Source organism: Botrytis deweyae, assembly GCF_014898535.1.
Source record: "Botrytis deweyae strain B1 chromosome Unknown BDEW_014, whole genome shotgun sequence".
In the NCBI taxonomy this organism is placed as follows: Eukaryota; Fungi; Ascomycota; class Leotiomycetes; order Helotiales; family Sclerotiniaceae; genus Botrytis; species Botrytis deweyae.
Genome location: NW_024066221.1, coordinates 838,669 through 862,807, shown reverse-complemented (window position 1 = coordinate 862,807; position 24,139 = coordinate 838,669). Strand labels below are relative to the sequence as shown.

Here is a 24,139-nt window from a genome sequence, read left to right as displayed (position 1 = left end):
CCAGACAATATTTTATCATGAATTTACTTTTTAACGGAATAGCAACTATCAATAAAATCGCTCGTCTCGGAACAGATAATATTCCAGGGTTTTAAGCGAGACAGGCGAATAGCCTACAATCCAATTTGCGGAGAATGAGACGAGAGCGACGATAGAAATTTAGAAAATCTAATGCATGCCATTGTTCAAAATGACTTGAGATGATGGTTTTCCCGCCTTGAATAGTCTGGGAAAGTGCCTTAGTTTGATGGCGGATTCTGCATGATAGCCACACAAGCTCTTCTAGCAAACAACAGACGAGTCATTCATACACAATAGCATTGTATTAACAAACATTCCTCGTTACATATCAAGTGCTTCTAATAGATTAGGCTCTCGCTGTTGATGAAGTTAACGGATTATGATAACTTTTTCTTCAAAAAGCTGGAGAAAAATTAGAATGCAGACTACTTGCAAATATCTCAACGTCATTAACACACAGAAAAGGGCAATTTCATGTAACCCCCGGCAAAAAATAGATTTTGAGGTTGAAAAGAGATTGGTGCATAAAAATAGGAGTTGGGAAGAGTGTGTTACATGCACAAATCTAAGAGTTTGATGGGCCTAGACATTTTCCTATACATTGATGAGATCATCGAAATAACGAAATTTGACTATCAGACCGTAGACACAAAATATATGATTTGCTACTAGTAGCACTTACCTAATATCTTACAGGCAGTCGAATGAAGTCTGGGAGATTCTTCTGAAAATATCCAGATTGAATGTCCATCGTGTCAAAAAATTGTGCAAGACTCATTCACGTCTCGAGAAAGCGAGGGATACTGCAAACAATAAATACGATTAAGCACTAACCAGTAAATCAATGATTGACCGGCGCAGTTGCTCTGACGGAGCTACGGTATCGAACGTCTTCGATGGATGATGGAGGTACACTTTGGCTGTATCTGGAAACAACTTTCTAGGGGTGGTTCGTGGAAATTGAAGTGAGGAGATTCCTGTGAGCTGGCACAAAGAAACGAGAGGAAAACTTGACGGGATAGATGCGAGAGACGGCCGCGTGTCTGATGTAAGACGGGATGTTTTAAGAGGAAGCATAGGAATGAAATCTTAAATTCACATTCAATATGCCGATACGATTATATTAAGACTGAAGATTGTATTCATATCCATGAAGCTATATCCTGTAAGATTAAATCACACAAATTTCTAGCTATACAACTGTTCAATGCAAAATGTGGTATCGACCCAAACGCCACCGCTAAAATAAAAAATTCCATGCTCTTGTTAGTGCTTTATGCACTGAAAGAGGAAATGTAATACTAGTAAACGTTAGCAATGCCAGTGATGATGGGAACTGTCAGCCATACCGTTAGGACAGATTCATCTCCGCGATCGTCATAGTTATCGAGGTAAACATATAAGATCAAAGCATGGTCATTGACGAAACCTATAATCATCAGCATCAATCATCAACATAGATATCTTCAATACCGACATGCAATTACTCTTCCACCGAGCCTTCCAACACTAAGTACCTTGCCCCAATCTCTTCCATCTATTCTAACAGTTGACCAAGCATCTGGACCGGCAGCTTTAAGTCTTGTAGCTGGATGATTTTGAATTTCATCATCACCATCTTCCAATTGTCTTGGATCCAATTCCGGATTAGTAAGTCCTGTCCAAACGCTTGAAATATTCAATGCATCGGTAGCAATACTCAACCTTAGACTTCCATGCATATTCGCACTCAACTCCAACTTAGGTATGTTTCCCCCACTTACTCCCCTAGTTCCTCCGGATCCAGTGGCCATTGCGAGTTTTGTAAAACGTTCCGAGATAGCTTTCAGTTGTATCAAAGAAGGCAACATAATATGCGCATCTGGATCCCTAACCCTTGGTTCGTGTATTCCCTCGACACTGTCTGCCGTCAAGATACGTATCGGTATATCTTGAGTAACAATGGCTTCTCTGTCTCTCCTTATGTTCGCATCAAGACTTTCTTCCCGGAATCCTTCTCCAAATGGGTCTGCTTGTGCACCTTCGCCACCAAGAAAGTTTGCACTCTTTCCATGCATCATTGTATTTGTAATAACTGTAAGAGATAAGACTGGCATGCCATCTCGTTTTGTGAGTCGTATCGAAGCAGATGACGCGTTAATGGCGGATTTCAAAGCGCGATGGAGGGGTGGGAGGGGTAATTCTATGTTAATTGTATTGTCTGGAGCGGCGGACTGAATTGTGTAGTCTTCAAAGATGGAATCAATCGCGAGAGACCTGCTCAAGATCAGCATTATAACCCAGACTATAAATAAGGCAATACTTACGCCCAAACTTGAGTTCCTGTCTCAGGAATAATTGTGAATCGTACTCCATTATCGTCAAGACGCACCCAAGCTACTTTGCCAAGTGATGACAATGATGCTGTAAGTTCTGTAGTTTTGTAAGCTACTAAACTTCTCTGAAGTCTCTGAAGGGAATTCTAAGCATTTTACTTACTACTAAGCGTTTGAATATTCCTAACAGAAGTCTTGAACCGCATTCTGAATATTTGAAGCTCGCTGTTGCCTTCAACATTTTTGGATGCTTGGAGCTTCGATAAGGAAGGACCGGATAAGAAATGTGCTTACTAATCATGGCAACTCCTGGTGCTCTGGTGCACTCCTCGTTTGCACAGATGACCTCGGGATTCTTTCGTTCCCTCCAACAAGATTTATTTATCTCACAGCGATCAAAGGGGAGCCACAAAGTTCTAAAAAGCAATTTGATTTATCTTGTGAATTATATGCAATCAGACCACAACCAGACCAATGATGAAGTCAATAATGACTATCAAGCAATGGTTGGCTGAGTAAACAGTCGACGTTTGCCATCTAGATAAATTTTCGGATACCACATTTCCTTCGCCATTACACCGTTTAGATAGATGCCAAAGTAAAAGTCGAGGAAGATCCCAACTATAAAGACTCGTCAACTACTATTCGAGTATCGTATGCCTATTCACCAATATCATAACCATGAACCTTTCCAGATACCGTGGTATCTTCAATCCTCCCACGCTTCCCACACATCTACCCACCAATTCCTTCTTCATCTGCCCCACTTACATCTGTCCGCTCTCCGATCTTGACTCTGCCCAGACTCTGTTGCCAGGTCCGGGGCTGGCCATACCAGGAGAGGACAATCTACTGCCACTTGGGACGAATTGTCTAGCCTCGAACCAACGGCGACCCGGGTTGGCAATTGGTGTAGACGTACGCGAACCAGAGCCAGAAGATACTCCAGGTTGACCCTGAATAGTGTAGCCGACATACTTCAATTCATGGGAAGACGATGTTCTTGCCATGGGACCAACTACACCAAGTGTCGAGAATGAAAGGCCAGGGGAGCTTCTAGCTGTCGAGTTGTTATTGTGTGGTGATTCTGGCGAAAAAGCACCAGCACTAGGAGAGCCTCTTGCCTCGGCAATTGCAAATCCGGAGTTGCCTGTTGCCAAGCGACGTAGATCTGTACCAGATCCTGAGGTTGAGCGACCGTGAGTCAGAGGAGTGAAAGAGAGATTGGGATCAGTCGCATGACGTCGAGGACGCATGAGTGGCGAGCCTTCGTCCGTGGTAGTTCTCATGGGTGAACGGCCTGGTGTAGCACCAAAAAGGGTTGGCGGTTGTATGGTGGCACCCAGAAATCCCTCAGACTCTGCGGAAGATCTAGCATGCATTTGTAGGCCGGGCGTCGTTGGTGGTAAAACGACACGAGGACGTGGATTTGCACGACTGTGTTCAGGTCCCATAGGAACAGCAACACCAACTTCTTGACCAGGAATGAAGTGTTGAGAACGGCCACTCAAGTGGTTCTCAATTGGTTCTGGTGAATGCAAAATTTGATGATTATTTGCATATTCATAAGCATCGGCTGTGTTGCGAGAGTATGGGTAAAAGACAGGAGCAGCGTAAGAATTTCCATTGATGCCAACTGGGACAAAGTAAGGGTTTGCATGTCCGTTGATGCCCATTACAAATGCATTTGGTGGAGGAGCGACGGGATAATGTTCCTCATATACCGGGTAGACAGGACCTTGTGGGCCACTTGTCATAGAAGCATGAGCAAACTCCTCACCGTTATGTCCCATATAATGGTTCTCAACTTGGTTATAGACGGCGTAAGTTGGATAAGCACGATTATCTTCGCTGAAAGTAGGATAGGTGCGATCAGTTTCATTGTAATCTTGATACATTTGGCCAGCTTCTTGACGATAGCTGGAACTGTTTTCGCCACGACCGTTTCCCCAAGCTTGCTCATTTCCGTGATCATTCATTGGCTCACGTTCTTGTAAAGACGCTTGATGATTGCCATTGTCATGGTGGCGTCCGCCCCGACCAACATTACGAAAGGTACCGTGCCAATCACCTCTTCCATCACCACGTCCCTGTCCCTGGCCACGGCCAAACTGCTGTTCACGTCTTCCGCGGCGATTTAGATGCTGTGCGTAGCCACCACGCTCACCATGGTGCTGGTTGCCTCTGCCACGTTCGGAGCCTCCTCGGTGCGTGTTGCCACCACGCCCTGCGCTTCGGTCCTGGCTTGGTACCAAAACGCCAAACCTGGTATCAGAAGACAGGCCCGGATGTGCCTCGCCGATCACATCTGACTTGTTTGATGTTGAGTACATGGAAGGTGTATTTTCAACTCTCGCGTAGTAACTCGGTACTTGTTCGTAGGTCTCGCCATTTGGGTACACGTGTTGATGGCGCTCACCGGTGTAAGGAATGGTTCGAAAGCCCTTGAAGACATCGACATCGTCACCAACAGTGTCGTTATGGCGAATTCGGACCGATTGGATATCCTTAATCGTGGTATCGATTAAAAGGATTTGTTGATAGAATGGCTTGGTAGCATCGAACTCATCGACCAAGTCCTGTAAAGTTATTAGCTAGTGTACAAGATACCTAATGGTTTGTACACACCCAAGGGCCGAACTCCAAGCAAGTTCCATTATTGTGGGTGATAAGTGACTGTGTATCTTTCGATCCAATCCTAGTGTATTGCTGAAGGCTTGTTAGAGTTTGATCTGTTTCAAGTTGCTTTGATCTGGCTTACCTGAGCTCTACCCTCCGAAGGAGTAGCAGGTCTTCCTTGCACCAATAAACCCCACGAATGGTGTTGTCGCTCTTCGACGATTGGCTTGACAGTAGTCATAGCTGCGGTACTTTTGAAGTAACTTGTGGTATTTTTTGGTTGTTCTCTTCAAAAATCTCGCTGATTAAGTAGAAGACAAGTGTTGATAGCGGGATGCGATACTTATTGGCACGCGACCTAATTGAAATCTACTCAGCGGCAAATCATAAAAGTACTCTGTGAATAAACTTACAGTTATCTTTGAAGGTCCGTGATTGTATTGAGTCTTGAAAGAATCTTTCGTAGGTTGCAAGCTAGCAAATGAAAGCAATTTAGAATGTGATTGTGAGGTAGTGTAAGGCTGTGAGAATTCCATGATATATTAGTCAATGTTCAATAATGAATTTTATCAATTCAGTGGTCTTGCAGATATCAATAACTGCTGCAATAACAGCTTCAAAATCTTGTGATTTCATGGATTCTTGAGAAGTGATTGAGGAGAAGAAAACATCGAACTTACAGCAAGTAAACGAAGGAGTAACGTCTGAGTAAGCTAGTTGTCTCTTTTCTGTAGAGAGATGCTGTCAGTAATTGTTAAGATGAAATCAAAGCATATAGCTATGACTTTGATAGCATCTTGATAGAGGAATTTGACCTTTTAGAGGGTTTGGGTTTCAAGAAAGACTGTGTGAAGAAGGAGAGGAATACTCACAATGCCAGGCAAGAAGCAATAATTGAAAGCAATTTAAAAGACAAAATAGCAGATAGTCGCACTATCCAACTGCTTTTTCTTGTAAAGAAGTGTTAGCCAAGACCTTGATTCAAAGTAATCTTGAAGTCCTCTAGAGGAAACACTTCAAGACAGTGAGAAACTTGAGCTTTGATGCCCTTCAAAAAGGAATAGAAAAGAATACTTACAAGAGGAAGTAATTGGTGTGCAAATTTGAAGCATTTAATGCCAAGTTTAATACCACTATCTTGTCAAGTGTGAAGTAATATTGAGAGGTCTTCCACAACCTTTCAGGTCGGAAATCTGTTGTAGATTCAAACTTCAATTATTGAAAAGATCTTGGGAAATAGAAAAAAGAAATACTCCTGTTCTCAAGAAAGAACACGAAGTACAGGAGTACTGATTTGGGAAACTGTAGATGCCAATTCTCAGCAAAGGTTGTTGTGTTGCTATGTCAAGGAAATATTGTTTTGATTTCGAGAAAGAAGATGAAAGAAGGGTCGGGGAAATACGGTGGTCAAGGTAGTTGTTTGGCCATGTTTATTTCTCTGATTCTGCCGAGTGGTTAATTCACAAGCTTAAATTATCTGATTGGTTACTCGAGAGGGCTGGGGACCTAGAGGCAAGGCTGCTTTTGAATTTGTGAGGGGAGGTATGAAAGAGAACTCGGCTGAAGTGAGGATGAGTATAGCAAGTGGACGAAAGACTTACAATTGAGAAAGTACCACAACAGAAAGCTCCTGAGGTGAGTAATTTCTGAGGGAATTTGATCTATAAAGCTTGTATTTTTCTAGCAGCTAGTTGCGCAAGCCTATGATCAACTTCCAAATAAGGTTATCATGTCGACAGCAACAGGAAGTCAACGTGCTCTCACCTCGCTGAGGGGAAGTAGCCTCGCTTATCTGATTTTATGATCAACAACCTCGACGAGAGTCACAATTTTGGAGAGATCATTGGTCCGCAGATGGAGTTATTGGTGGCGCGACAATGATACTACGTTCGTGACTCCTGTGTCTAGTGTGATGATGCCCCTGATACCAGGAAGAAACGAATTGAGATGTTGCAGATACCGAGTCCGCAGATGGGGATGAGGATGGCTAACAGATTAATAGGCCTATAGATTCTGACGCGGGCTTCGTCATTGCATACGTCCATATGCATACAGCGAAGCATCCGCATGCTTATACATTAGTGGGGAGGGCCATCAGGTAATTCCTGCTTCTGGCACAAAGTTTCGAACTGTATTCAGGGAGTAGGTAGGATGGGGAACGAAGAGGCTTTTTTATAAGCTTACACAGAGAGACCTCGGGAGAGAGAGGTATGCGATGTCGGAGGAGTGGAGAGAGGAATATCAAGCACATGCGTGCTTGGCGTGGTGCAGCCTTTGGTTGTTGATGAATTCACCTAGGGGTAGTGAAGGTGAGGGGGTTTACCTAAGTCATGATTGACGTGTTTCCATTGAATAGGGAGAAAATGGGGCTCTACACGACAGTGATCAGACGCTTAGAATCAGACTGCCGAGTGAAAATGATTCAATACGGAAGTTAAGACGAAGCTGTTGGTGAATAATCTATACTCCTCACAGAGAAAATTTGATGCACGTTCAGAGGCTTGGTGGACAAGTGATGACAACAGCGAGATGGAAGAGGAGAATTCCCGAACGTAGGACTAGAGATCGAATACGCTGGGAACTTTGTTTTGGAATACAGAACGGTGATACTGGGTCAATGGGCTGAAGTCAAACAGAGACGACATTTTCGGGTGATTTCAAAGCAGGCATATCGGGTTGTGAGAGTCTACGCTTGGATGGTAATGTTGATACTCTGAGTTCAAAAGTATCACGAACAAGGAAGTTCAATATTGGACTGATGAGAGATTACACATATTTGAGTTTTAGTAGAAGAGATGAGCAGCACTAATAGCTGCCAAGTAAATACAAACAACTGAATACTGTGAGCGCCAAGATGTGGAGACATCCAAGCGAGGTGGTTGGAAAGCATACTCGTTCATCTGACGATCACGAATTCACTTCTATTGGAATATGAAGTTGATCTAATTGACCTGCTAATAAAGAGAACAGTAATGGATAAAGATAAGTGCTTCAGTAAAGGAGGGGATGGAATGTGGAAGGGATGGAGAGGTTGTCAATACGGTACAGGGTCTAAGGTTATAGAACACTGGCATTAGCGCGACCTGACATCCATCAGGAGATATAACACTACTATCGATATTCTCACATGAGGAAGTTGTGGGTATTTTAGATGGGGGTTTCATTATCATTTTCGTGTTTGATACATTGACTTGTGTATTAATAACTCGATTGGTGTTCAAATTTCGTGGTGAATTTCATCTCGTCTAAAACATGGTAATATACTTTTCCGTTTTTCCACAAAATGTAGTGAGATGATGAGTATGTAATTTTCAAGTGAGTATGGCGAATAGATGGATTTTTTCATTAATTCGTACATAGGTAAGTCGGAAGAAATGATCAATTTGTTCAAATTATGGAGAGATTTTGGGAGAATTTATGGATTTTATTTCGATGGTGAATATGATTGTTTGTTTTGATTTTTTGGGAAGTCTACATGTAATCTACACAATTCAAAAATAGAGCATCCAAAACAAGAGATCATGGCACAATGTAGAAGAATACAAAATGTCACACTAGACTTACCGATGACTAAACTAGAGAAAAGTAAAAAAGATCAAGCAGGACTAACTTCCATCCGATCCGTTACCACAGCATAATGTCCTCTTCGTAACACTCGCTTCCAATCACCAGTATCATTAGCGATCCGTTCTTGCAAAACTTTGCATGCTCGCCTGAGTGCTGCACGCGTGGCGTGTTTGTCTCTGAGTTCTTGACGGCTTCCAAGACCTGGAGCAAAGCAACGAGGACCGAAATCTGCGTCTGCGTCTGAGGCAGTGCGTGAGACGTAGCGTATTAAAGGCATCTTAGATTTATTGAGTGGTGGGGGGTTTGGATAGGGTGTGGTGTTTGTTCCTGGGGATGAAAGGATGGAAGGGATGGATCAGGGGTTGCTGGTATTTATACTGGGGGTTAGGCATTGTTTTTGGTTGAGGAAATAATGGATTGTTGTTGTTCAGAATTTCTATTTGAAAAGTGGGCATTGTTTTGAAATAGGAAACAATGCATTGTTGTTGTTTAGTGTCAAGAGAAACGACAGTCCAAAATATGATGGAGGAGATAGTAATCAAGTTATATTAATCTACTAGGCTTGAACTTCTTGGGGCAATAGAAATATGCAAATGATTCTGGTGAGGAAAGACGCAAAATTTACCAAGGGCTTCATAGACGGCAAGCGAGAAGTCAGGGGCAACTTGGCCATTGGAGCAGCAAAATTTCACGACAAGTTGCTCAAATTATAGATTTGCAATGATACGGTGTGGCATGATAATTTATTTACGGTATCGAAATCAGGTTCGAAGAAGTGCAGCGCAAGCGAAAAAAATCTTGTAGCACCGACATAAGGCTCAATATCAAGTGATTCAATGGCTATAGAGCTTTTTATAGCAGAACAACAATATCTTTCTCAAAAATGTTCCCAATAGTTCGTTCAATACTATGAGCGATTTTAAATATATTCGAGCAACCAGGAAACATTTCGGATGACAAGAAAAAACATAATAGTGACTGAGGACACTCGCACAGCATCCATCATCAGAGAACTTTCTGCCTTCCCAAAAGTGATTTCCAGGCAGCTATATCACATCAAGACATATTCCTCATCATCAACTCCCATACCACTATATATGAAAGTGATTCGAGTGAATACATATTGAGAACACTAAATCCTCAGAGTCTTACTTCCAATAACCCTCACTATTCCCGGTACATATAGAAATAACTTCTCTGATATCAAACATGAATCCAAGAATTACTGCAATCTTGCCATTTAAAAATTCGATGATTAACCTTAACCTTAGAGCATGCAGATACTTACACCACAAATGCTTCATAAGATAACACCTAGAAAAACCCCATAAGAACAATGAACGCCAATATACAGAGAAACGAAAGCCGAGCGTGAGATTCGGGCATGTAGCTTCTTTGGGTTTTGATAAGATATCCATTGCCTTTAAGTTATCAAAACCTACTCTGCGTTCTGAAATACTCAATGTATACCTCATTTTCTCGTAATGAAAAAGTAAGCGATCACAACAATAGAATAGCAAGGTTTATCCTAGAACTAAATTCTTTCTTTACGTGTTAGAGTAATACGAACAAGGACTTGACCTTAATCATCTTACCACATTTCCAGTCATCTGATTACCTAGTTAGATATCTCTATTCTATTCAACTCATCAGAAATCAAAAGAAGGCGCAGTCATAACAACATATGACTACACGACTCACCTCTAAATAGACATGTATTAAAATAAGAGAGTTCCCCAAATCAGATCACATCACACCAAATCGTATCGTATCGTATCGTATCGTATCGAAGGAGAATATCTGTAAAAATCTAGATCTGCACCAGGATGATGGATCTAGTCAGAAATAATGTGTTCGAGAAGTATATCATGTCGGGTGTTGAAGATGTAGATAGGTTAGTAGGTTATAATAGTTGGAGCTAAAGTACCTATGTCCTATATATAATTTACATTTACATTTACATTTCTACCTAGTACTCACTCTCTTTCAAATTCAAAAATCAAAATCAAAATACAAAATCAAAATCAAAATACAAAATCAAAATCAAAATACAAAATCAAATATAAAATCAAATACAAAATCAAATACAAAATCAAATACAAAATCAAATACAAAATCAAATACAAAATCAAATACAAAATCAAATACAAAATCAAATACAAAATCAAATACAAAATCAAATACAAAATCAAATACAAAATCAAATACAAAATCAAATACAAAATCAAATTCAAATATAAATACAAATCAAACTTCTCCTAACTCCCAACACCCAACACTCATCCCCATCCACATCCACATCCACATCCACACCCTCGCACCCGCTGACTCCAGCTACCTAGTATCCCCCCCCCCCTCCATCCTCTTAAAATGATCTCATGACCTTCCTCCACGTGACAGTGCCACCCTACCCCACCCTACTCACCCCCCTAAAAGCTCACGCGGCTCTCGATTAGATGCTAGATAGTCATGCTACACCTGAACACGCAACACCAAAAGATCATTAAATCTCAATCTATTCAAATCTCAAATCTCAAATCTCAACCCTCAACTCTATTCAGAATTCAAATTCCAAATTCCAATTCTAATAAAATGCCCAGACAAATCCCCAGACTCTTATAATATATATAGATATATCAAACAAAGTATCGAATAATAATAAATACTAACTAGCTGACTACCTAACTACTAAAAGATATAAATATAAATATATCTCTAATAACCTATCTCTCGCGATTTCTTCGAGTTTAGTTTAGAGATTTATGGATATATATTATGTTTTGGGTTATATTTTATTTCTATTTCTATTTCTATTTCTATCTCCTATTTATATCTCCTATTTATATCTCCTATTTATATCTCCTATTTATATCTCCTATTTATATCTCCTATTTATATCTCCTATTTATATCTCCTATTTATATCTCCTATAAACAAACAAACCTATATATTTCAGATTTCCCTTTTTATCTTTTTATCTTTCCTTTTATTTATATCAATTCTATTATATTATTCCATATTATACTATTCTATCCTATTCTATTCTATCCCATTTCATCCCATCCCATCCCATCCCATCCCATCCCATCCCATCCATCCCATCTACATACACACAACTAACCTAATATACCAACATACCAATATACCAACACACCAACATACCAGCATAATTCACACATATACATACATACATACAACCTACACATACACATACATATTAATCATCTGGACATATCATCACATCAAACCAAACCTCCCTTCTCCCTTCTCCTTTCTCCTTTCTCCCTTCTTTCTTTCCCTTCCATATTAAATTAAATTTCCATTCCATTCTGCACTACCTACCTAGGTACCTACCCACATCCACATCCACACATCCACATTATAGAATCCTCCATTCTCCATTCTCCATTCTCCATTCTTCATTCTCCATTCTCTATTCCTCTCTCTATATATCAAATCAAATCAAGAAAAGCATACTCACTCACTCACTCACTCACTCACTCACTCACTCACTCACTCACTCACTCACTCACTCACTCACTTACTCATTTATTCACTTACTTATTTATTTACTTACTTACTTACTTATTCATTTATTTACTCATTCATTCATTTACTTACTTACTCACTTACTCACTCACTCATTCATTTACTCACTACACCTTCAGTATAACTACATCATACACACATACACACACACACACACACACACATAATCTGACTACCTAGTATCCGACTTCTGACTACCTACCTAGTATCCGACACCCGACACACATAATCTGACTACGTTGTATCCGACTTCTGACTTTTGACTTCTGACTTCTGACTTCCGACTTCTGACATCTGACTTCTGACTTCTGACTTCTGACTTCTGACTTCTGACTTCTGACTTCTGACATCTAACTTTCCAAGATATTATTATTATCTCTCACGACCTCAACTACTAGGTATATGTGCCGAATGATCTATTCCCATTCTATTCTATTTCACTATGTCTCGTATGTATGCACGTATGTATGTATGTAATCTTTCTTCTCCACATCCATCTGTCTGTCTTCCTTTACATTTCTTATTCTCAATTTAGAGCTTGGTATGCGCATGCATGCACATACATAGGTACTCAGCAGAAACTCCTCTATGATTTCCACTACTCATTTCCTCACACTATCACCCTCGAGCATCTTCATGTTCATGGGTCTTTCAATTACCAACATGTTTTCTCCGCAGTCCGCATCTAGTGCATCTTCATTCCTCGCTTCATATTCTGATGCTCCTGAAATCTTACCTCCTCAGCGCTGTTCAATATGTAATGAAGACATCGGCACTTCACACTGCGATGGAGAAATCGAAGTCGCATATATACTTCCCTGCTCGCATGTTTTTGGTTCCATTTGTATATTGCGCTGGTTGGAAACCGATTCTCCGCATCAGAATTGTCCGCAATGTCGACGGAAAATGGTGTATACGGAATGTGGACATTTGATACGGCCGTGCGAAGTCAGCAGTGCGCCGAAGAGTGTGAGAGAGGCAGATATGCCAAAGAGGTGTTTGGGGTGTAGAGGGCTGGAGGGAGAATTGAAGAGCGAGGTGGAGATGTTGCTGAAACGGGCAGAGGTGGAGCAAAGAGCGTTGACTGCGATGAAGATGCATTTTCCGGGGGTTTGGGGGGAGATGTGTAGAGAGACCGTGCGAACTGTGGGGAAGAGGGTGGAAGAGTCGAGGGAAGTGTTGAGGAGGGATATTGAGGAGCTTTGTCGAAAATATGAGGAGAGTGGGAAGAGGGAGCAATGGTAATTGATTTCTTCAGAGAAGGAGAGAGATATGCGTTAGATGTTATATATACCCCGGATCGATCTTCTGTTTTCGCATCATTCGCGGATGTTCCTTGGTTGAAAGGTAACTGGTTGTTATTTGTAATGCGAGAATCTCCTCGAGCAATAGAATAGACATTAATTGTAGAGTAATAGAAACTCATCAAACCATCTTCCGGAATTCTATCATCGTGAAATTGTTCGACTCAGTCGTCTATCGGTTCCATCCTCTTCATCACTGCTATCGTCTTTAAAGCCTTCTTCCAAATCTCGACTTAATCTTCTGCCATCTTCATCCCTGCCTCGTCGTGCATCTAGCGACAATGCTTCTCGTCGATTGTCATCCACATCGAATAGTTCCTCTCCATCTTCATCATCAAAATCAATACTATCCTGTGCACTGATTCTATTTCGATTAAAATCCGCTCTCCATGAACTGGGAAATATTGTTCTAACCACTGCGGCTTGGACTCGTTGTCGTAAACTTGTTGTTTGGGTTGAGATGGTATCTAAGGGTAGATATTGACCAGCTCTCGCTCGGTATCTTTTCCACAACGGAACAATGACGAATGATATTAGAAGATAAAGAATGAGTGAAATGATTGCGGGCACTATTAAAGTCTGCGACGACAACAGTGTTAGCTTTATGTTAGTTTGAATTGGAGAGAAGCTCCGGGTAGTTTTCATCAATAACCTTTAGTAACGACCAAGTGGAACCCATATTGGAAGATGAACTTGTAGTTGGAGTATCTTCGTTTCCAGCAGCATTAGGTGCAGGATGGGGAATATATGGAACTGGGACTGGAACTGGCACTGGCACTGGAACTGATGTTCCTCCGTTTAGGGCTGCGCGAGGTTGCCACGCGTTCGTCATACGATGGAACAATCAATCGATGTGAGTTGACTTGGGTACTTGGGTACTTGAGTACTTGAGTACTGGAGTACTTGAACTTGAGTCGTCGGTTCGGAATTGAAACTCAAGAGGTTAGACGTTGTTGGCACTTGGCGGTCCGTAAAGAGAGAGGGACTAAACCCTATGGAAATTGTAGTAATGTTCCAACACGAGAAGAGGGAGGGAGGGCAAATGAACGGACAAGTAGGAAATCCGTTGGTTCTCCTTTCTTTGATTTCAAATGGCAGGTAGCGGTTATCTACCGTTCACGCTATGTTTGTAACAAATCAGCTTCATTGATGGGAAGTCTATGTGATTGAGTTGATTGATGAATAACCATTTAAACCATATGGGTGATATTGAGTTCAGCTTGTTCTCGATATTCAATTGCCATTCGCTGGGTTTAAGGAGATGGATACCAGGAGACAGACAGCAAAGATGCATACTAGGTACCTACTAGATAGAAACTGGGTGGATATTCGAGCGGCAGCGAGCTATGGGGGTTTGGGGGCTTGCCCCCATGAATAGAGAATAGAGAGAGTGCAGACTGCAGACTGCAGACTGCAGACTGCAGAATACATCCTACAGAATACATACTACAGACTATAAAACAAACAGTACCGATCATAGCTGAGAGACAATGGAATAAATCTACGATAGAGCTTCATCTATTCCTTCATATCATACATATCCTTTCAGTTACCTAGTAGTCACCCAGTTATGTTTCAACGGGACCGGGCACTTGCCATCTTCATCTTATCTTTGTAAAAGTCGCCCGAGGTTCCTTATCGTTATCGCATCCTTCTAACAAACTTCTTCAAGTCCGATATTCCGCTCCGGGCCAGCCCACCACCCCCCAAAAAAGACACACGCACACACTACCGGTACCTACTCGTAGCACAAGAAATCAATAGTTCTCCAGAGGACGAGGACCAGGTACAGACAGACGGACAGACGGACAGACGGACAGACAGACAGACAGACAAACAGACAGGTACAGAACAGAGTAATCCATAGGTCAAAATATTAATCTCGAGGTATGTTTATTAAACATTTCTCTGCATTCAGTCCAAGCTACCTAGAGATCTCATAAATCATAAATTATAAATTATAATCTTACAATTAAACCTCCTAATAAACCTCTTGCGCTTTAATAAGGGGGTTTGACTTCCTATCCATACATCATACATCATACATCATACACCTCACATATACAACATCCAAACATACAACAAATACATTCATTCATTTGGCTTGCTTGCTTGCTTGCTTGCTTGCTTGCTTGCTTGCTTGCTGCCTTTCCCTTCATTCCCTTGACCGTATCTACATACAATATCTTTTCCTTCCATTCTTCAATTCTATTCTTCAATTCTTCAATTCGTCGATCCTTCTCTCTTTCGCTCTTTCGCTCTTTCTCCCTTCTTTCTTTCTTTGCGACCATTATTCCGTTTGTTGTCATTGTTGTTGTGGTTCTTGTTGTGGTTCTTGTTGTTGTTGTTGTTGATACCCCAACTCAATTCTCAATTATCAGTCCAGCACAGACAGAATACCTCCAAAGTACATCCATCCATCTTCCACCACAGCTAAATCGCACAGGATTCGGTTCCTTGAAAAATTTATTGGGCTTCTATCGGCATCCATACATACCGTCCGTAGTCTGTGGGTCAAGGGCAAAGTGTTTGATGTGCTCGCAGCAACACCGAGGGAAGGAAGTCAGTTTCAGCCTTTCCAAACAAATCTTTAGAATTGACCAGGGGGGAAAATAGACTTTGGCGATAGAAGTGTGGGCAGTTGTTGGGTTCTCCAGATTCGTTCAGGATCTCGCAAAAGGACTCACGCACTCACATACTTTTTTTCCCCATCTCAAAAGTGGTGCGTGGGAAAGAATTCCATATTTCAACTGGCAAGTACATCATCCCATCCAATCTTTGCCCTTCTCCCATGCTTCCTCATGAGCAGGGCGATATTAGCTTGTACATTAGGCAAATAATCCTGTCAGTGTCGCAGAATTTAGTCCAAATTCATGCTAACTATATTTGTTTGGTAGTGCGACTTTGCGATCTGCCAGGATAATACTAACATTGGAACGACGCTCAACCTGGATTGACCAACCCTCGAACAATTGGCAAGGAGCATGATGTGAATGTTTACAATCCCTTGAGACATTGATGATTACAACAAAAGACTTGGGAGTATTGGGACAAGAAGAAAGTGTGAAGACTGTGCGATAGAACGACAATCAATCATGTCATCATCTGGCAAATCCTCATTCTTCTCGAGGAATAAGAAGGAGAAGAGGAACAACAGCGATGAAGGACGACAACTTTCGTCTGCGGGCGCGGGAAATAATGATGCAGCAAGTGGTAGAGGGTCGCAATCTTCAAGGCATGCAAGAATGTCTTCTGTTGCCTCGGAAGATGCTCCCGGATCGCCTGTTACGGATCTGATGGGAATCAATACAATGGCGGGTGTTATCACTTCGATTCCATATGACAGTGTTATGGCAGATGGCAGGTCGCCCATACCAGTGGATTATCTACCTAGGAGCGATCAAGTACCTTTGAGGAGAGAACCACTTCCACATCACTTGAATATGAATGGAATGGATTTTCATCAATACCCCGCTTCAGACACAGCATCTATTAATGGCAGTTCACATCCTACGGGCCCTCGACCTCCACCGGTGGGAAGCAATGTAACAATGGCATCGACCGGAAATCGCACAACTCAATTACAGCATTGGGGTCCTAATCGAACGAGTATCGCGAGCACGGTAAATGGAAGTCACAATTCAAGATACGATTCTTATTCTACAAACCAGTCCTCGAATTTTGGTGGCCGTATTTCCTTCGATCAGCAAAGCATAGATTCTATGACTGAAAGATCTAGCGTTCTCTCATCAGGGAGTTCTGCGAAAACGGCTTTGCCAGGTTCCTACTCGAATGGTTCGTTATCGCCATCATATCAGCCAGGAGCAGGAAGAGATCAACGAATAACAAAATTACCTCAACATCTTAGCACAGCAGGATATGGTTCGCCAGTCGCAGCGCCGGATGGATTTAAACTCAACAAACCCAACGACGACCGGGTTATCGAAGAACAATTTTTGTCACTGATGCAGAAAAGAGGATGGCACAACTTACCCGATCAAGCGCGCCGACAAATGATGGCTTACACTCCGGCGAAAAAGTGGACTTTGGTACACCAAGATCGCTTAACTGAATGGCAAGGAGAACAAAAAAGGCGAACGAATGCTCGGCAAACCGGTCAATATGGTTCTGCTATGGAAATGCTTCTAAATGCAGAGGAAGAAGGAACTCCGGAATGGTTTGTGAGGAAGGTTATGGACAACAGCATTTCAGCGAAGCAATTACAAAGTCTAGCAGTCAGCCTTCGAACTCAACCAATTGGTTGGGTGAAAACCTTTGTAGAGTGTCAAGGCCAGGTTGCTCTAACCAACGTACTCGGAAAAATCAACCGGCGACAAGCTCAAGGACCGACTGGGCCAGAAGGATCGATCAGTGACAAGGATTTGGATAGGGAATATGACATCTGCAAATGTTTGAAGGCTCTGATGAACAACAAATTTGGTGCCGATGATGCTTTGCAACATCAACAAGTCATTGTGGCTTTGGCTACCTCATTGGTATCACCCAGGATTCCGACGAGGAGGGTTGCCAGTGAAGTTTTGACATTCTTGTGTCACTGGGCAGATGGGCAAGGTCATTTGAAGGTTATTCAGGCTATGGACTATGTGAAAAATCAACAGGGTGAAAATGGACGGTTCGATGCATGGATGCGTGTTGTCGAAGTCACGGTTGATGGACGTGGAAAAATGGGAAGTCTTGTGGGGGCTAGTGAGGAGGTCAGAAGTGGTGGTGCCGGCATGGAGAATCTGCTCATGGAATATGCTCTGACTACTATGTTCTTGATTAATATGGTAGTTGATGCTCCTGAGAGGGATTTGCAACTTCGTGTTCACATTAGAGCTCAATTCACAGCATGCGGTATCAAGCGAATTCTCACGAAGATGGAGGGCTTCCAATACGATGTTCTCGACAAGCAAATCGAAAGATTCCGTACGAATGAAGCTATTGATTATGAAGATCTTCTCGAGCGTGAGAATAGTAGTATGAAGGATAGTATCGAAGGGGAAATCAAAGATCTTACTGACCCTGCTCAAATTGTCGATGCTATCATGCAGAAAGTTCAAGGCAGTAGAACTCAAGATTACTTTGTTTCTGCAATGCAACATCTTCTATTGATCAGAGACAGCAACAGCGAGGAACGATTGAGAATGTTTCAACTTGTGGATTCTATGCTTAGTTATGTCGCTATGGATAGGAGACTTCCTGACATGGACTTGAAGCAAAGTCTCAATTTCACAGTGCAGAGTCTTTTGGATAAATTACACACAGATTCTGAAGCTAGACAAGCACTAGATGAAGCCCTTGAAGCCCGCCAGATTGCCGATTCGGCCATGGCTGAAAGAGATGAAATGAGGGCTAGAATTGAGCTTGGTGCAGATGGACTTGTAGGCAAGCTGCAAAAACAATTGGACGAGCAAGCGCAAATCATCGAAGTTCAGCGAAGACAAATAGACGCATTAAAGGGTGAGATGGAAAATATTCAGACAGTCCGTGCCAAGGAAGCTCAAAGAAATGAGCTTGAAACTAGAGAATTATACCTCATGCTTCGCGATGCACAAGATATCGCCGCATCCAACGCTTCAAAGGGTGGAGCCGGTTTAGGTGAGACAGATCCTTCACATATGAAGGGTATATTGGATCGTGAAAGACTTATGGATCGTCTTGAGATGCAAATTGAGAGACAAAAGACACAATATAAGCTTGAGGGCAGAGTCTGGGGTGACGCAGCCGGTCCTTCTGATCGCTTGAGAGCACTTCGTGAAGAAATGGATGGTGTAGATCATGGATCAGATGGTGGACTCGGAGTTCCTCCAGGAGATTACACTCACAGCATTCTTGGAAACGTAACGAGATCAGCCAAGATTCCTAGAAAGCCAATTGGCGTGGAAGAATTCTCGGATGTCTCTGATATGGAGGAAGATGACGAGGGCATGGTTTATGAAAAGCCTCGTGTTGTCAAACTGAGAAGACCAAAGCAATCGAAGGGCTACTTGGACGAGATGAGTTCTAAAGTCAAGCGTTATGATGCCAGCGATGATGAAGAGGATGATGGAATTACAACTGGGCCTTCACATCCAAGTCTCGAGTCCGATGGGCCAAAGACTCCTCATGACCAGAATTCTGCAAAGACCGATGGACCACCACAAGTGCCAGGTTTCAATGGACCACCTCCACCTCCTCCACCTCCACCACCACCTATGCCAGGGCAGGGTCCTCCTGGATTCAATGGACCACCGCCTCCACCACCTCCTCCCCCTCCTCCGGGTATGAATGCACCACTTGCACCAGGATTTGGTGGACCACCACCGCCCCCTCCCCCTCCACCTCCTCCTGGTATGCCTGGTATGGGAGGACCACCTCCCCCTCCACCACCTCCTCCGCCTGGAATGCCTGGCAAGATGAGTGGGCAATTTTTATCACAACCAGCCTACAATGCTGCACCAACACTTGGTATGGGTGTTGCAAGATCAAAGAAGAAGCTCAAGGTTATCCATTGGGAGAAGGTTGATACTCCCATGACCACTCATTGGGCTGCTCATGCACCTACAGCAGCGGAGAAAGAAGAGAAATATGCCGAACTTACCCGTAAAGGTGTTCTTGATGAAGTTGAGAAGTTGTTCTTGGCAAAGGAAATCAAACAAATTGGAAAGAGCAACAAAGCCAAGTCGGATAAGAAACAGATCATCTCAAGCGATTTGATGAGGACCTTTCGTAAGTTTAATCCGCTTTATTTCTTATACCCCAAACTAACACATCATAGAAATCTCCCTTGCAAAATTCTCTACGTTTGCCCCGGAAAAGGTTGTTCAGATGATTATTCATTGCGACAAGGATGTCTTGGATAACCCTGTTGTGATGGACTTTTTGATTAGAGATGACATGTGTAACATCCCAGAGAACACGGCAAAGCTTATGGCACCATATAGTAAAGATTGGACTGGGCCTGATGCAAACAAGGAGAATCGCGAATCGGACCCGAACGAATTGACACGCGAAGATCAGATTTATCTACAAACGGCCTTCGAATTACGTCATTACTGGAAGTCGAGAATAAGAGCGCTTTCACTTACTCGTACTTTTGAACAAGAATATGACGAGATATCTGACAAGCTCAAACAAGTTGTTGCAGTATCCGAATCATTACGAGACTCCGTATCCTTGATGAATGTCCTGGGTTTGATTCTTGACATTGGTAACTACATGAACGATTCTAACAAACAAGCGAGTGGTTTCAAATTGAGCTCTTTGGCACGATTGGGAATGGTTAAGGATGACAAGAATGAATCGACCTTTGCTGATCTCGTTGAACGTATTGTCCGAACACAATACTCTGAATGGGAAGGTTTCACTGATGATATCGGTGGGGTTGTTGCAGCACAAAAGTTGAATGTGGAACAATTACAACAGGATGCCAGACGATATATTGACAACATCAAGAATGTTCAAATGTCACTTGATTCGGGTAATCTTAGTGATCCAAAGAAGTTTCATCCACAGGATCGTGTTAGTCAAGTGGTTCAACGGTCGATGAAGGATGCCAGAAGGAAGGCTGAACAGATGCAATTGTTCTTGGAGGAGATGATTCGAACTTATGATGATATCATGGTCTTCTATGGTGAAGATGCTGCTGATGAGAACGCAAGGAGAGAATTCTTCGCTAAGCTTGCCATTTTCGTAACCGAGTGGAAGAAGTCGAAAGAAAAGAACATGATTTTGGAAGCCACAAGAAAGCGAAATGAGGAATCCATGAAACGAAAGCGAGCACAAATAAATGTTGGTACCACAGCATCTGCTGGGCCACCTTCACCAAGTTCCACAGGTGCTATGGATTCCTTACTGGAGAAATTGCGAGCTGCAGCACCACAAGCTCGTGATCAAAGAGATCGAAGACGAAGGGCACGATTGCAAAATCGTCATCAAGTTCGAGTTGCGTCTGGTCAAAAGATTCCTGATCCGGATGAAATACCAGAAGCTGAAATGGGACTCAAGAGTCCTGAATCAGTTAGCACAGAAGGTTTATTGAGCCCTGACTTACCACCCCCGAGGGAAGTCGAAAATGAAACCGATGATGTTGCTGATAGAGCAGCGCAATTATTACAAGGCATGAGAGGAGCTGATGGGGCTGATGAAGGGGAGGGAGATACTGCTAGAAGGGATAGTGCTAGAAGATCTAGGAGGAGAAACAACGCAGAAGAAGAAAGAAACGAAAGACGAAGACGTAGACAAAAGGCTACAAGTACTTCCGAAGCTGCTATACCAGGGACCGAAGAAGAACCGAACACGGAGGAAAAGTTGAGGGAAACCACGATATTGGTACCGGGGGCACCGTCATCTGAGGATGGTGAGAAACTGCTTACGCCAACGATGATTGTGAGCCCGCCTGCAGATTCGGAAATAGAGGGGTCCCCGCAGAAACCAATCGAACTAGATGATTGATAAAAATGTGGATGTTGAGGGACTGTAGATTATAGGGATAAAATAGGGACGAGACGTGATATGAGAATTAAGGCCTTTTAATGTCTAGTACTACTTCAAAGAAGGATTCTTTTACGTCAAGATATTTCTTGTACCTTATTTTCTTGACTGGCATGGATGAGAGGATGGATGCGGGGAATGGCTTCATGTTCGCGGGATGAATGGATGGATGGATGGAGGGAGGGAGGAAAATAAGGAAGGAAGAAAGGGGGAAATGAGAAATAGGGGGATGGATGGAGGGGAGTTCAAGAGAATTACTTACTTCATTTCTGCATAGCGTGCGTGGTGAATGGTATCGGTACTCATTGATTTGATTGCCGGTTTGAGTTTTCTTTTTATACGCGTTGTGCAATATAGTTGATTGGTGTCTGGGCGACTAGACGGATGAATGAATGGGTGGTGTGAAAGTGTGAAATTATCGGGGAGGAGATAGTAAGTGGAGTGTGTGGAGAAGAAGGATACATACTTATATTGTTTTAATTAATAACAATGAAATGATGGAAGAAGATCTTTATAATACTCTTTTTTTTTTGCTTGGTAATTGGTGCTGTGTGATTTGCTTTGTGGGGGGGAGGGGGGGTGAAAGTAGGTTACGGGATATGCTGGTGGGTGGGTGGATGTGGTGGGGAGATGGGATGGGATGGGATGAGATTGGATGAGGTTGGATGAGGTTGGATGAGGTTGGATGAGGTTGTTAGAAAATACGAGTGCAAATTCTACATCTTGACGAATGCTGGAGGGGTGGAGGTGTGAGGGGAGGGATTAGGGATTAGGGGTAAGAGGCGGGAGGCGGGAGGCGGGAGGCGGGAGGCAGGAGGGCAGTCGGATATTTTTCGCTAACAGTTGTTTTTTTATTCCTCTTCTGGGAACGAAATTATGGGTGGATGGGTGGGTGGGTGGATTACTAGGGAAGATGGATATACGTTTGTTTGTTTGTTGTAATGTTTTAAAGATGTTTTGAGGGTTGTAGTAAGGGTTGTGTTTTAAAGATGTTTTGAGGATGTGTTAAGAATTATTTTGAAAATTGTATTGAGAATTATAGTAAGGGTTATATTGAGAATTGTATTAAGGATTATATTGAGAGTTATAATAAGAGTTATAATAAGAGTTGTATTGAGAATTATATTGAGGATTGTATTAAGGATTGTGATAAGAGTTGTATTGAGAGTTGTATTGAGGGTTATAATAAGGATTGTAATGAGAGTTGTATTGAGAGTTGTATTAAGGGTTATATTGAGGGTTATATTGAGGGTTGTGATAAGGATTGTGATGAGGGTTGTATTGAGGGTTGTGTTAAGGGTTGTATTGAGGGTTGTATTGAGGGTTGTAGTGAGGGTTGTAATAAGGGTTGTATTAAGGGTTGTAGTGAGAGTTGTAATAAGGGTTGTATTGAGGGTTGTGTTGAGGATTGTGTTAAGGGTTGTGTTGAGGGTTGTAATGAGGGTTGTAATAAGGATTGTGTTGAGGGTTGTATTGAGGGTTGTAATAAGGATTGTGTTGAGGATTGTATGAGAATTGTATTAAAGGTTATAATAAGGATTATAATGAGAATTATATTGAGAGTTGTGTTGAGGGTTGGTATATTGAGGGTTGTATTGAGAATTATAATAAGGATTGTAATAAGGATTGTATTAAGGGTTATATTAAGGGTTGTATTAAGGTTTGTAATAAGAGTTATATGAGGGTTGTGTTGAGGGTTATATTAAGAATTGTAATAAGGATTATAATAAGAATTATGTTGAGGATTGTATTAAGGGTTGTGTTAAGAATTATATTGAGGGTTGTAATAAGAATTATAATAAAGGTTATATTGAGAATTGTGTTAAGGATTATATTAAGGGTTGTATTAAGGATTATAATAAGGGTTGTAATAGGATTGTATTGAGGGTTATATTGAGGATTGTATTAAGAATTATATTAAGAATTGTATTAAGGATTGTAATAAGGATTGTAATAAGAGTTATAATAAGGGTTGTAGTAAGGGTTGTATTAAAGATTATATTAAGAATTGTATTAAGGGTTATATTAAGAGTTGTATTAAGGATTGTAGTGAGAGTTGTATTTTAAAGATGTTTGAGAATGTGTTGAGGGTTGTTTTAAGGGTTGTATGAATATATATTAGTGTTGTTGTCTGGGATGATAATGTAATTCTGTGATTTTGCGGGTTTGAAAGGGGGGAGGAGGGGGAGATGTACTGGAGGAGATGTGCTTTTTGAGGGGGAGGAGGAAAGGGGATGGAGGAGAGGGGATAGAGGAGAGGGGATGGAGGAGAGGAAGGGGAGATGAGGA

At 42.0% G+C, this 24,139-nt stretch overlaps 5 protein-coding genes across 5 annotated transcripts; 2 read left to right on the top strand and 3 right to left on the bottom strand.

The window, feature by feature from the left end:
* Nucleotides 1–1,295: 1,295 nt before the first annotated feature.
* On the bottom strand, nucleotides 1,296–2,542 carry EAE98_006680 (uncharacterized protein; the record flags this gene model as incomplete). The annotated part of the gene is made up of 5 exons (XM_038954303.1): nucleotides 1,296–1,322; nucleotides 1,371–1,450; nucleotides 1,499–2,277; nucleotides 2,328–2,433; nucleotides 2,500–2,542. 5 exons carry the CDS (start codon nucleotides 2,540–2,542, stop codon nucleotides 1,296–1,298), a joined length of 1,035 nt encoding a protein of 344 aa, XP_038809548.1.
* A 561-nt stretch (nucleotides 2,543–3,103) lies between these two features.
* Nucleotides 3,104–5,196, bottom strand: EAE98_006679 (uncharacterized protein; the record flags this gene model as incomplete). The annotated part of the gene is made up of 3 exons (XM_038954302.1): nucleotides 3,104–4,915; nucleotides 4,965–5,045; nucleotides 5,098–5,196. The coding sequence occupies 3 exons, from the start codon at nucleotides 5,194–5,196 to the stop codon at nucleotides 3,104–3,106; spliced, it is 1,992 nt and encodes a 663-aa protein (XP_038809547.1).
* A 7,538-nt stretch (nucleotides 5,197–12,734) lies between these two features.
* On the top strand, nucleotides 12,735–13,316 carry EAE98_006678 (uncharacterized protein; the record flags this gene model as incomplete). The annotated part of the gene is made up of 1 exon (XM_038954301.1): nucleotides 12,735–13,316. The coding sequence occupies one exon, from the start codon at nucleotides 12,735–12,737 to the stop codon at nucleotides 13,314–13,316; it is 582 nt and encodes a 193-aa protein (XP_038809546.1).
* Nucleotides 13,317–13,519: 203 nt separating this feature from the next.
* EAE98_006677 (uncharacterized protein) lies at nucleotides 13,520–14,207 on the bottom strand (the record flags this gene model as incomplete). Its single annotated transcript, XM_038954300.1, has 2 exons — nucleotides 13,520–13,954; nucleotides 14,028–14,207. The coding sequence occupies 2 exons, from the start codon at nucleotides 14,205–14,207 to the stop codon at nucleotides 13,520–13,522; spliced, it is 615 nt and encodes a 204-aa protein (XP_038809545.1).
* A 2,263-nt stretch (nucleotides 14,208–16,470) lies between these two features.
* EAE98_006676 (uncharacterized protein) lies at nucleotides 16,471–21,811 on the top strand (the record flags this gene model as incomplete). The annotated part of the gene is made up of 2 exons (XM_038954299.1): nucleotides 16,471–20,086; nucleotides 20,136–21,811. The coding sequence occupies 2 exons, from the start codon at nucleotides 16,471–16,473 to the stop codon at nucleotides 21,809–21,811; spliced, it is 5,292 nt and encodes a 1,763-aa protein (XP_038809544.1).
* Nucleotides 21,812–24,139: the final 2,328 nt, after the last annotated feature.